At 38.5% G+C, this 13,191-nt stretch overlaps 1 protein-coding gene across 1 annotated transcript; it reads left to right on the forward strand.

Moving 5' to 3' along the window:
- The first annotated feature begins 380 nt into the window (after positions 1 to 380).
- Positions 381 to 4,057, forward strand: LOC120311021 (C-type lectin BpLec-like). The gene is made up of 6 exons (XM_039350131.1): positions 381 to 456; positions 709 to 786; positions 959 to 1,050; positions 1,208 to 1,348; positions 2,326 to 2,440; positions 3,647 to 4,057. The coding sequence occupies exons 2-6, from the start codon at positions 720 to 722 to the stop codon at positions 3,712 to 3,714; spliced, it is 483 nt and encodes a 160-aa protein (XP_039206065.1). The 5' UTR covers positions 381 to 456; positions 709 to 719; the 3' UTR covers positions 3,715 to 4,057.
- The last annotated feature ends 9,134 nt before the right edge of the window (positions 4,058 to 13,191 follow it).

Below are 13,191 nucleotides of genomic sequence, written 5' to 3' on the forward strand. Positions count from 1 at the left end.
GCAAATCGGAGGGAAGAATCGGTGTTTCTGTAAGAAATTATCTTCTACAATTGTGTTAATATTTGACATGACATAAGCTATAAACCATGATACTTAAAACCAATAGAATAAAGAAAACAAGTAAACATGATGAACGATTAATAAGACAGTCTTTGCTTCAAACTAGGATGTAGAATCAATGTGTATATATTTTGATAATTCCTTTCTTTATCTAAGGAAATACTTGCCAATTATCTTTCAATTTGAGCTTTACTTCCTTTCATCTCAGTTATGGGAAAAAAAAGAGGTAGACCAGGAAATCCTTGAAGAAAGTCATGCATCTTGATGTCATGCCAGGCCTATCTGGAGATTATTTAATGGTTGCTCAGGAAGTGAGAGTCCCCCAGTCCAACCGTCCACCAACTCAACCTCCCCAGTTGAAGAACTTCGCAAGGTGAGAGGCTGAAGGCATTCTTGGTAAGTGTTGGTTAGATACTCTCTGCTATCTCTACAGTGACATGGCATTTCTATAAGGACAGAATTTTTTGAAGTAGCAATAGAATTTTCCATAGGTCATATGCTAGACACCGCAATAGCAAAGTATGCAGGTAAGCTAGGTTCAAAATTAAATGATGGACCTCAAAAATTTGCCTTCTTTCTCAGCAAGCTAATATGAATTGCTACTCTATTAATCCTTCTATCACATCTATTTCTCTTTTCTCTTAAAAGGAAACCAGAAGATGGGATTTTCCATATATATTAGCCTCTGTTGCTTTGGAATCTTGATCACCAATCCTTTTTGGGGAGGTGAGCCCCCCAAATTAATCATGATATGGGAAACATAGAGAATTATACAATGTAGATAAGTCAGCTCTCTCTTCAGAAACTTTCATGTATCCTATACAGGTCAGGTAACCTCCCAGCATTCTGAAACTGAGATGCACCAGAAAATGAATATTCTGCTTTTGTCTCTTTGCAGCCAAGGCTGCGTCATGCCCCAGAGACTGGTTGAAGAAACAGGGGAACTGCTATGGATATTTTGATGCTGAACTAAGTTGGGATGCTGCTGAGGTAAGAATTGTTTTTTTTTTTTTTACCAGTCCAGGTGTGGAGAAAGTTTTCCTGAGAAACCAAAATCACACAAATGGAGATGTGCAAGATTTAAAGTCTGAGACAATCCCACTCCTGAGCATGGAGTGCCATCTTCTTGTCTTCTCTCTGTTCCTAGCTTGAGTGCCAGAGCTACGGCCCAGGATGTCACCTTGCCTCTATCCTCAGCCGCCATGAGTCCTCAATGTTGTCTGTATACATCAGAGACAAACAGGGATCCCTTAGCAGTGTCTGGATGGGGCTCTATGATATCTCTGGGGTGAGTCCGACATGTTTCATTTTATCTGTTTTTTTTTCACTCCTGATCCACATTTTGCATTCTTCACACAGTAATTTTACACACACACTTCAATTATTTTGGGTGAGCTATTTGCTAAGGATAATGTCTTGTTAGGACCTGAGATTGTTTGTTGATGCTCGTAACTGCAGTCAGTGCTGGATTTAGGCATAAGCTAAATAATCTATATTTGAGGTTTGAGAAGTTCCCCCTCCCCAGAATAAAAGATTCTGCAGGATATTAAAAGAGGCAGGATACACATATGCTGTGTGTGTGTGTGTGTGTGTGTGTGTGTGTCTGTGTATTTTGTGTTGTGCCACATTCCTCTTTAGCTACACTTTAGATTTCAGATCCATTTCCTGTGCATATCTTTAACAATGGGCCCGTCCAAGCTTTATTGAGCTAAGGGCCTCAGCTAGTCCACATCCTGCATTGACTTCTGTGATATCAAGAAGGCTTCTAAATTATAACCAGTGCTAGGTATTTCACTCCTCCCTTTTTTTGAAGGGGGGACCACTTCATCCTGACAGTATAATAACAAAAGTTCATTGTAAATGGCCTTCCACCTCTATTTTTCAGGTAAATATGAACGGTGGGAGAAAAGTGGTTGCAATAGCCCAAAATATTTAACAAAATTCACCTCCGGCAATCCAAACTTTCATAGAACTGAATGTTAGATGCAACATATATAAGTTTGTGATGGTGGCGAATATAAATTTCCACCACATTCACTGTCATGAATTGGTCATGATATGATGCCTTGTGATTTTTTGTTTTAATGCATATGCACTACAAAAATGGTCACTTGACCCCTTGGAAAATTGCTTGAACTTCTTCATCATAGCCAGTATCTAAGAGCTGCCCACCACTCAACCCTTTCAGCTAATCTGTGTAGTTTATCATTCCAGGTGGTTACTTACCTTCTTAAGATGTGATTGTGGTCTGTCTTTCATCAACAGAAAAGGCGGTGGAGATGGGTTGATGAATCCACCTACAACTACAGAGCCTGGATGGTACACCAGCCAGACAACTATAATCAGAGTGAGCACTGTGGGGAGCTGACATATGATTCGAGTAAGCCAACACTTCTTACCTGATGTTCTCTGATGAGCCAAGTTTTCAAGTCAGAGCCAATCATGAAAGTTAGAGTTTGTTTTTTTGAACTTGGATTCATCCCATCAGTCAGAGGAAAGAGCCCAGAGCTTTTCATAATTGAAAACTGAAGATGTCCTCTCTCTCTCAGTCTCTCTCTCTTTTTCATAATAGCCTTTTAAGAGTAATAGTTAGTATTCCATGAGGGCAAAGCTGGATAATTGTTATCCAGATACAATCTAGCCTTTGCAAAACTGGTACCCACCAGATGCATCAGAATATACTTTCCAGCACCAATGGATGTTCAACAGATCTGGAAAGCAACGAGATGGAGAAAACTGACCTAAATCTTTTCAGATGAGCATGCCATGTCCTACTGAATGCTCAAAACTGCCCCTCTTGTTAGGAAGAGCATGGTAGGCACTTCACAGAGCAAGTCCAAAGTGTAATGAAAGGGCAGGACAATTATTAGTTAAACATTTTTTTATGCTTGAAATTTTTACCGTGCAAGATCTTAGTGGGATCTTGCCTGCCTTTGCGTAAATGTTTTGGATCAAGCGAACTACTTTGGACAGATTCTCTGCCTGATGTGAAAAAATGACTAGTTCAGCCAAAATAATCCAGAAGGGGGATTGCCATTACAACAGCAGGATCCACTGTCAGTTACTAGCATTTATTTATGCATTCATTTGTGTATCTGTAGTTAATGTGTTCCGTATTCTATTTTTAACTCGGGAATTTTCTTCATATAGTTTAATAATCATGGTTAATTAAGGTCAGTGCCTACATCTCTCACTTCTAGATTAAAAAGTGGTTTTGGAATTGTGAGATCAGGAGGAAAAGATTCATATGAATTCCTTTCCTTTCCTTTTCTTCCCTTCCCTTCCCTTCCTTTCCCTTCCCTTCCCTTTTTCCTGACTCTTAAATCTCTTTCTGCCACAAAGAGAGGGACTTTTAATTTTACAATAGCAGTTGAAAATATTTTTTGGGTGGTGGTGGTGGAAGAATATCAATAACTGTCTCCAATTCTCCATTTATTCCCTGGAAGTCAACATTCTTTTGGCTTTTCCTGGGAAATTCTCTTGGGGTCTATGGAGATTTTTCGTGAAATTTAAAGGATGACAATATTTTCTAGGTCGCTGTTGAAGGAATTAAGAATTAAATTCTGTCCTGTCTTTTGCATTTTAGATTTTAAATTGTGGAATGATATGTCATGTAGCAGTCTTAATGCTTACATCTGTAAGTACCAGTTGTAGAGCCATCTGAGCAAACACAGCTGGGATGCAACTAGTACCAACTACGAAATACCTGCAAATTTGATTGACACTCTGTTGATTTTACTGCCTCTGAAGCATTCAGAATGACAGACCAGATCTTTCCCTTTTCTATCCACATGTCCTCTTAGAGTAGACAACTTTATCTTTACCCCATTCTCCTGACTTTTCTCAGTGGTGATACAACACTAATAAAACCTCTACAGCACATATATACAAAGCTTCTGAGTATATTTCTGTCATTTAAGAACAGGAGATGACAACAATTGGTGAGGTTGGGAGGAGTGTAAGCAGTTGTATTGGCTGTGTCAAATCCAAGTGTTTCATCCCAGTGTTTGAGGAGAAAGGAATAAAAGGAATGAATGAAATAGAGAGGAGAAAACACATATTGGCTTCCAAGGGCATCATAGTAGCAGGGGATCGAAAATGTCAGCTTGGAAGTCATGACTGAAACTGAAGCACTGACTTTGTTTTCCAGCTTTTCCAACTAAATATATACAAAGTGGTGAAGGAGACAGCTAGCAGTGAATCCCTAACCACAATATTTACAAAAAGCTGACATAAGTAAAGTGCCATATCAGGAAATTCTGAATCAAGAATCAACAACAAAAAAAGAGAGTCCAGATGATGTCCCATCTTAGGTGTAAAACAGGAGAGATGTTATCAAAGAGGAAGTAAGAAGACGGTGGACTTAACTTCCCTGATCAAACCTATCTTAGTAGTTCCTGGTTAGCCTGCACCCCTTTTCTATCCCTGGCTCTGAAAGATTTTTTTTAACAACATTTTATTAAATTTATATAGGTAAGGAAAAATTAGGAACAATACAGGTATGGTAAAGGGAGGGGTAAAAGGAAAGGGGGAGGAGAAGGAAATAAGGAATTAGGGTAAAATAAGGATAGGTACAATCACATATTTCAACAAACAAGCAACTGTCAGGATCATAATAAAGAGTAAATATCATATTCAACCATTTTTAACAAAGCTTAAACTGTAACGTATTAAAAACAATTAGTAAACAAATATGTTAATCTATTAAGTAAACACTACTAATAAAATCTCAAAAAAATCCTAACAATCAAAAGTAACAAATGAAAATCAGTAAATCAGAAAAAGTAATCGTATCATCAAAATGTTAGTTAGAACTCGATTAAAAATCAGTCATCTATTCTAAAATATTGAATCCTTCAAGTTCTAACGTGTCTCTAACCATTGATAATTTTTTTCCCAAGTTCTAAAATAAATTGAATCATCTTTTTCTTTCATTTCTAATGTTAGTCTATCCATTTCTGTACACTCTAAAATTTTGGTAATAATAATCTGGTCAGATGGTAAATTTTCATTTTTCCAAAATTGGGCAAATACTATCCTTGCAGCAGTTAAAACATGCAATATCAAGTAGTCATTCTCTTTGCCATAATTAGGTCTTAATATTCCTAACAAAAACAATTCTGGTTTAAATTCTATTTGTAGCTTCATCATCTTTTCCAACCAACTATGGATCTTAGACCAATATTTCTTAACGATAGGACATGTCCACCAGGCATGGTAATAAGTGCCTGGCTGTTTACATTTCCAGCAAATATCCGAAACATTTTTAAACATTTTCGCTAAGCGAACTGGTGTCATATGCCATCTATAAAACATCTTATATAAGTTTTCTTTATATGCTACTGCTTTTGTAAGCTTAATATTTTTATCCCAAAGTTTTTGCCAGTCTTCCAAATCTATAGAATATCCAAAGTTCTTTGCCTGGCTCTGAAAGATTGATGGAATGCTGAAGGATTCTGCAATGGATGGTGAAACAGATTTGAACATACCTGGAAGAGCTTAAGAGACTTTGCTTTGCAATATCACCCTGCTTCCCCCTTCTCTCTTTTATGTCTCCTTTCCTATATTTGGGATGCTGAACTTTGCAATCACTGACCCATCTTTAAAGACCTAATTTTGTAATCCCTTACACAATTTTTGATGCCCCATTTTAAAGCAAATGCAGAAGAAGAAACATTATCTGCTCATCTAAACTGATAGCAATAACAATAGCACCTAGATTTATACTGTATATCACTTTATAATGCTTTACAGCCCTCTCTAAGTGGTTTACAGAGTTAGGATATTCCCCAACAATCTGGGTCCTCATTTTACCAACCCTGGAAGAATGGAAGGCTGAGTCAACTTTGAGCTGGTCAGAATCGAACTCCTGACTCTGGGCAGAGTCGATTTGCAATAGCATCCACTGTGATGTGGATGCTATTGTACATCTTGGCACCAATGATCTGTCCCAAAAAGATGTACTCTCTGTGCAGAATGATTTCTAGATCTTGGGACAGGAACTTAGTAGGATAGGCTGTAGGCTTAGTTTTTCAGAGGTTTTACCAGTGTATAAGGAACAAAATAGAAAAGGCCAGCATACAGCAGAATTCAATATGTGGCTAAAGCAGTGGTGTAAATAGGAAGACTTTGGTTATATTAGTCACAATGTCTGCAGCTAGTCCAAAGAAAAACTGTACAAAAGAGATGGTTTGCATCCAGCAAAGAAAGGGACTGAGTTACTTGGCATTAAATTCACAGATTTTCTGGAGAAAATGGCTGCATAAAGAACTCTATGATAAGTTGAAAGATAAAGGACAAGTATAGAAAGTGGAAAGAGGGGCACATAACTAAGTCAGATATCAGCAAATAGCGCGAGCCTGCAAAGATGAAGTGAGGAAAGCTAAGGCTCAAAATGAACTAAGGCTTGCTACCAAAGTCAAAAATAACAAAAAAAGTTTCTTTCAACATGTAAAAAACAAGAAAAAAGTGAAGGAAATGATTGGTCCATTAGTGGGTGAAAGTGGCAAGAAGGTGACAAACAACAGGGAGAAAGCAGAACTATTTAACTCATTTTTTTGCATCTGTCTTTACAAAAAGGGAAAAAACAGACCAACCTACCAAAAATAGTGCCATAAAAAATGGATTAGAACACAAGTTAAGATAGGCAAGAAAATGATAAGTGAGCACCTGTCCACTCTAGATGAGTTCAAATCACCAGGACCAGATGGACTACACCCCAAGGTTCTGAATGAACTGGCAGATGTGATCTCAGAACCACTGAACTATATTTTTCAAAGATCCTGGAGCACTGGGGAACTACCAGAGGACTGGAAAAGAGCTGATGTAGTTCCCATCTTCAAAAAAGGAAAAAAAAATGGACCCAGGAAATTACAGACCTATCAGCCTGACCACAATACCTGGGAAGATTCTGGAAAAGATAATCAAACAACGAATCAGCGAACACCTACAGGCAAACAAAGTCATTACTAAAAGCCAACAGATCAAAAACAGATCATGCCAGACAAATCTTATTGCATTCTTTGACCAAGTGACAAAATTAGTGGATCAGAGGAATGCTGTGGATATAATTTATTTGGACTTCAGTTAAGGCATTTAATAAAATAGATCACAACCTACTACTTGATAAGATAGAAAAATTGGGTTAGACAGCATCACCACCAAATGGATCCATAGCTGGCTGACCGGCCGTACTCAGTTTGTGGTCCTCAATGGAACTGCATCTACATGGAGGGAAGTGTGTAGTGGGGTGCCCCAGGGCTCTGTTGTGGGCCCAGTGCTCTTCAACATCTTCATCAACGATTTGGATGAGGGGATAGATGGGGAACTCATCAAATTTGCAGATGACACCAAGCTGGCAGGAATAGCCAACACTCCAGAAGACAGGCTTAGGATACAGGAGGATCTGGATAGACTTGAATACTGGGCGCTATCTAACAAAATGAAATTCAGTGGTGAAAAAAGTAAGGTTCTACATTTAGGCAAGCAAAACCAAATGTACAGGTATAGTATAGGGGGTACCTTGCTCAATAGTAGTAACTGTGAAAGGGACCTCGGAGTCCTAGTGGACAATCACTTAAATATGAGCCAGCAGTGTGCTTCAGCTGCCAAAAAGGCCAACACAGTGCTGGGCTGCATTAACAGAGGGATAGAATCAAGATCACGTGGAGTGTTAATACCACTTTACAATGCCTTGGTAAGGCCACACTTGAAATACTGCATCCAATTTTGGTCACCATGATCTAAAAAAGATATTGAGACTCTAGAAAGAGTACAGAGAAGAGCAACAAAGATGATTAGGGGACTGGAAGCTAAAGCATATAAGGAACGGTTGCTGGAATTGGGTATGTCTAGTTTAATGAAGAGAAGGATGAGGGGGGACATGATAGCAGTGTTCCAATATCTCAGGGGCTGCCCCAAAGAAGAGGGAGTCAAGCTATTTTCCAAGGCGCCTGAAGGCAGGACAAGAAGCAATGGATGGAAACTAATCAAGGAGAGAAGCAACCTGAACTAAGGAGAAACTTCCTGACAGCTAGAACAATTAACCAGTGGAACAACCTGCCTCCAGAAGTGGTGAATGCTCCAGCATTGAAGTTTTTAAGAAGAGACTGGACAGCCATTTGTCTGAAATGGTATAGGGTTTCCTGCCTGAGCAGGGGGTTGGATTAGATGACCTCCAAGGTCCCTTCCAACTTTATTATTATTATTATTATTATTATTATTATTATTATTATTATTATTATTATTATTATTATTATCGATCATCGCACAGTCAGCCAGATGTTCAGACTGGATTTGGCATTTTGTCTACCTATCGAGTCCTTACCCAGGACCTGGGATAGGCAGATGTGGATGTTTGATGGTATTACAGATATCGTCGCAGGATGGAAGCAGTTCCTAATAAGGCCGCCTTTTGCAATTGACTAATAGCGAATTTGTCAATGCCAATGGTGTTCAAGTGGTGCTCCAGTTGTTTTGGGATTGCACCCAAGGAGCCTATGACTATTGGTACTACCCTTGCTTGCTTTTGCCACAGTCTTTCTATTTCTATTTGTAGGTCTTTGTATTTTGTTATCTTCTCCAGTTCTTTCTCTTCTATTCTGCTATCTCCAGGCACTGCCACGTCCACTATCCAGACTTTTTTGTCTTTCTTATCGACAATTGTTAAGTCTGGGGTGTTATGTTGCAGGTGCTTGTCTGTTTGAATTCTGAAGTCCCAGAGCAGTTTAATTTTATCATTTTCTATGACTTTCTCTATTTTATGATCCCACCAGTTTTTGCTTACAGGCAAATGATATTTTTTGCAGATCTTCCAATGCACCATTGTTGCTACTTTGTCATGCCGCTGCTTGTAATCAGTTTGTGCAATCTTCTTGCAACAGCTTACCAAGTGGTCCACTGTTTCTTCAGCTTCTTTGCATAGGCGGCACTTACTGTCTGTTGCTGTCTTCTCAATTTTGACTTTGTATGCATTTGTCCTTAAGGCTTGGTCTTGTGCAGCCAGAATTAGTCCCTCGGTCTCTTTCTTCAATTTTCCTGCTCTTAGCCATTGCCAGGTTTTATTATTATCTGCTTTCCCAGCTATTTTTTTCATGTATTGGCCATGTAGTGCTTTGTCTTCCCATGCCTCTATTCTGTTCTTCATTTGGTCTTTCTTGTAGGCCAGTTTGGTCTCTCCAGTAGTTAGTAAGCCTTCCTGATATACTAATTTCAGTGCATCTTCATCATTGTTCTTCAGATATTCTTCCAAAGCCATTTTTTCTTCTTCAACCATCTGATGTACTTGTAGCATTCCACGCCCACCTATTTGCCTTGGTAGATAAAGTCTATCAATGTCACTGCGTGGATGAAGGGCATGATTCATTGTCATTATTTTTCTGGTCTGCCTATCCATTGCTTTTAGTTCTGCTTGAGTCCAGTCCACTATTCCAGCTGTGTACCTAATGACTGGGATTGCCCAGGTGTTGATTGCCTTTATGGTATTTCCTCCATTGAGTTTGGACTTTAAGATCTTCTTCACTCTCTTGATGTATTCACCTCTAATCTTTTTCTTGACTTCAGTGTGCTTGATGTTGTCAGCTTGAAGGATACCCAAGTATTTGTAGTACTCTTCCTCATCCAGACTCTTAAAGTTATTTTCGTGGGGCATCTTGATTCCTTCAGTTTTCATTATTTTTCCTTGTTTGATAGTAAGTGTGGCACATTTGTCCAAGCCAAACTCCATTACAATATCTTGGCTATATATACGGACAGTGTTGAGCAGCGATTCTATTTCAGATGATGTTTTTCCATACAGCTTCAGATCATCCATGTAAAGGAGGTGGGATAGTCTGGCAGATGTTTTTGATGTTTGATAGCCATGTCCTGAGTTATTCAGTATTGTTGACAGAGGAAACAGTGCAATAACAAATAGTAATGGTGATAATGAATCTCCTTGAAATATTCCTCTCTTGATATTAACCTCTCCCAGCCTCTCACCATTGATCTGCAACTGTGTCTTCCATTGTGCCATCGATCTTTGCACAAATTTTCTGATGTTTCTACTGACTCCTGTTATTTCTAGGCACTTTATTATCCAATCATGTGGCAGAGAGTCAAATGCCTTTTTGTAGTCAATCCATGCCACATTCAGGTTGGTCTTCCTTCTCTTGCAGTTTTCCAAGATCATTTTGTCTATTAGGAGTTGATCTTTTGTTCCTCTGCTATTGGGGCGGTTTCCTTTCTGCTCAGGTGGAAAGAGATTGTTTTCAACTAGATGCTGTTGCACTGCATCAGCTACTACACCAGTTAGTAATTTGAAAGTTGTTGGTAAGCAGGTAATTGGCCTGTAGTTACCTGGTGTTGCCCCTTTTGCTGGATTTTTCATTATTAGGTAGGTTTTCCCAGTTGTTAGCCACTTTTCAATTTCTCCTTGTAGTATATTGTTGAACTGTTTGGCAATGAGTGGGTGTATAACAGTTAGATGTTTCAACCAAATAATAATAATAATAATAATAACAATAATAATAATAACAATTATTATTATTATTATTATTATTATTATTATTATTATTATTATTATTATTATTATTATTATTATATTATATTTAAATTGAACAATGGAGACAGTGAATTAATTGATATAGAACATTCCCGTCCCTGGGAATCTAATGCTAATAGCTTTATCAGTGCATGTAACATAGATGTGTGTGCGGATAAGAATATCAACCTTGCTGTTAAGCAAAATCAAGCTTTTAATACTGAGTGCCACACCAAATGCACTAATAAAACAGGTGGTAAGGAAATAGGGGAACTCAGGCACCACAGAGGTTATGTAGAAAGTAAACACAGGGTCAACCATAAAGGACTCAGATTTCTATACACCAATGCATAGAGTATAAGTAACCAGCAGGGTGAATTAGAAATTCAGATAAATGAGGGCAGATATGATATTGTTGCCATTACCGAAACTTGGTGGGATGAAACCCACAAATGGAACAACTAGAGGGATTTAAATTATTTAAAAGAAACAAACAAAAGAGGAGGTGGAGTTGCTCTCTATATAAGAAATAACTACATCTCTACAGAAATAGAGCACAACAATGATGAAAACTGTCTTGAATGCATTTGGATCAATATAAAAGGGGAAAAAAATGACATTGCCATAGGTGTATACTATAGGCCACCCAACCAAACAGAGGAAATAAATGAATTTTTTGCTAGTCAGTTAACTAAGGTATGTAGGAAGCACATCACAATGGTAATGGGGGACTTTAATTACCCTGACATCAACTGGGAGACAAACTAGGGCATCAGCCATATTGGACTTACAGTAATTGTCACTAACAGAGATGAAATGATAGAAGGTGTTGAGGCCACAGGAACATTGGGGAGAGTGACCATGCAATATTGGAATTCAACATTTTGCAAGCACAAGCAATAGAACATAGTCAGACTAGACTCTTGGACTTTAAGAGAGCTAATTTCAATAAACTTAGAGAGATCTTGGGAAGGATTCCATGGATGAGAATCCTCAAGGGGAAAACAACTCAAGAAGCTTGGGAAATTTTGAAAAGTAAGATTATAAAAGCCCAGTCTAGCACAATACCAATAAAGAAAAAAAAAATAAGAATTCTCAAAAGAAACCAGCATGGCTGCATAAAGAACTCTCTGATAAATTGAAAGACAAAAAGGACAAGTATAAAAAGTGGAAAGAAGGGCACATAACTAAGGCAGAATATCAGTAAATAGCCTGCGCCTGCAAAATTAAAATGAGGAAAGCTAAGGCTCAAAATAAACTAAGGTTTGTGACAAAAGTCAAAAATAACAAAAAAAGCTTTCAACATGTAGAAAAAAACAAGAAAAAAGTTAAGGAAATGATTGGTCCATTAGTGGGAGAAAGTGGCAAGAAGGTGACAAGCAACAGGGAGAAAGTAGAACTACTTACCTTGTTTTTTTTTGCATCCATCTTTACACAAAGGGAAAAAACAGTACAACCTATCAAAAACAGTACCGTAAAAAATGGATTAGAACACAAGATAGGCAAGAAAATGATAAGTGAGCACCTGTCTACCCTAGATGAGTTCAAATCACCAGGACCAGATGGACTACACCCCAAGGTTCTGAATGAACTGGCAGATATGATCTCAGAACCACTGAACTATATCTTTCAAATATCACAGGGGAACTACCAGAGAACTAGAGCAGGGTGTTGGACTAGAAGACCTCCAATGTCCCTTCCAACTCTATTATTATTATTATTATTATTATCATTCATCGCACAGTCAGCCAGATGTTCAGCCTGGATTTGGCATTTTGTCTACCTATCGAGTCCTTACCCAGGACCTGGGATAGGCAGATGTGGATGTTTGATGGTATTACAGGTATCGTCGCAGGATGAAAGCAGTTCCTAGTAAGGCCGCCTTTTGCAATTGACTAATAGCAAATTTGTCAATGCCAATGGTGTTCAAGTGGTGCTCCAGTTGTTTTGGGATTGCACCCAAGGAGCCTATGACTATTGGTACTACCATTGCTTGCTTTTGCCACAGTCTTTCTATTTCTATTTGTAGGTCTTTGTATTTTGTTATCTTCTCCAGTTCTTTCTCGTCTATTCTGCTGTCTCCAGGCACTGCCACGTTCACTATCCAGACTTTTTTGTCTTTCTTATCGACAATTGTTAAGTCCGGGGTGTTATGTTGCAGGTGCTTGTCTGTTTGAATTCTGAAGTATTATTATTATTATTATTCTCAATCATCGCACAGTCAGCCAGATGTTCAGACTGGATTTGGCATTTTGTCTACCTATCGAGTCCTTACCCAGGACCTGGGATAGGCAGATGTGGATGTTTGATGGTATTACAGATATCGTCGCAGGATGGAAGCAGTTCCTAGCAAGGCCGCCTTTTGCAATTGACTAATAGCAAATTTGTCAATGCCAATGGTGTTCAAGTGGTGCTCCAGTCGTTTTGGGATTGCACCCAAGGCGCCTATGACTATTGGTACTACCCTTGCTTGCTTTTGCCACAGTCTTTCTATTTCTATTTGTAGGTCTTTGTATTTTGTTATCTTCTCCAGTTCTTTATCTTCTATTCTGCTATCTCCAGGCACTGCCACGTCCACTATCCAGACATTTTTGTCTTTCTTATCGACAATT

This window comes from Crotalus tigris, unplaced genomic scaffold (assembly GCF_016545835.1).
Source record: "Crotalus tigris isolate CLP2741 ecotype Arizona unplaced genomic scaffold, ASM1654583v1 scf7180000018306.2785112, whole genome shotgun sequence".
Lineage (NCBI taxonomy): Eukaryota > Metazoa > Chordata > Lepidosauria > Squamata > Viperidae > Crotalus > Crotalus tigris.

Bases quoted from the DNA above. Each gene is read 5' to 3' on its own strand.
- LOC120311021 (XM_039350131.1), top strand. From the start codon at position 720: ATGGGATTTTCCATATATATTAGCCTCTGTTGCTTTGGAATCTTGATC. The intron at 1,051-1,207 runs GTAAGAATTGTT...CTCTGTTCCTAG, and splicing joins TAAGTTGGGATGCTGCTGAG to CTTGAGTGCCAGAGCTACGG. The intron at 1,349-2,325 runs GTGAGTCCGACA...TTTCATCAACAG, and splicing joins GGCTCTATGATATCTCTGGG to AAAAGGCGGTGGAGATGGGT.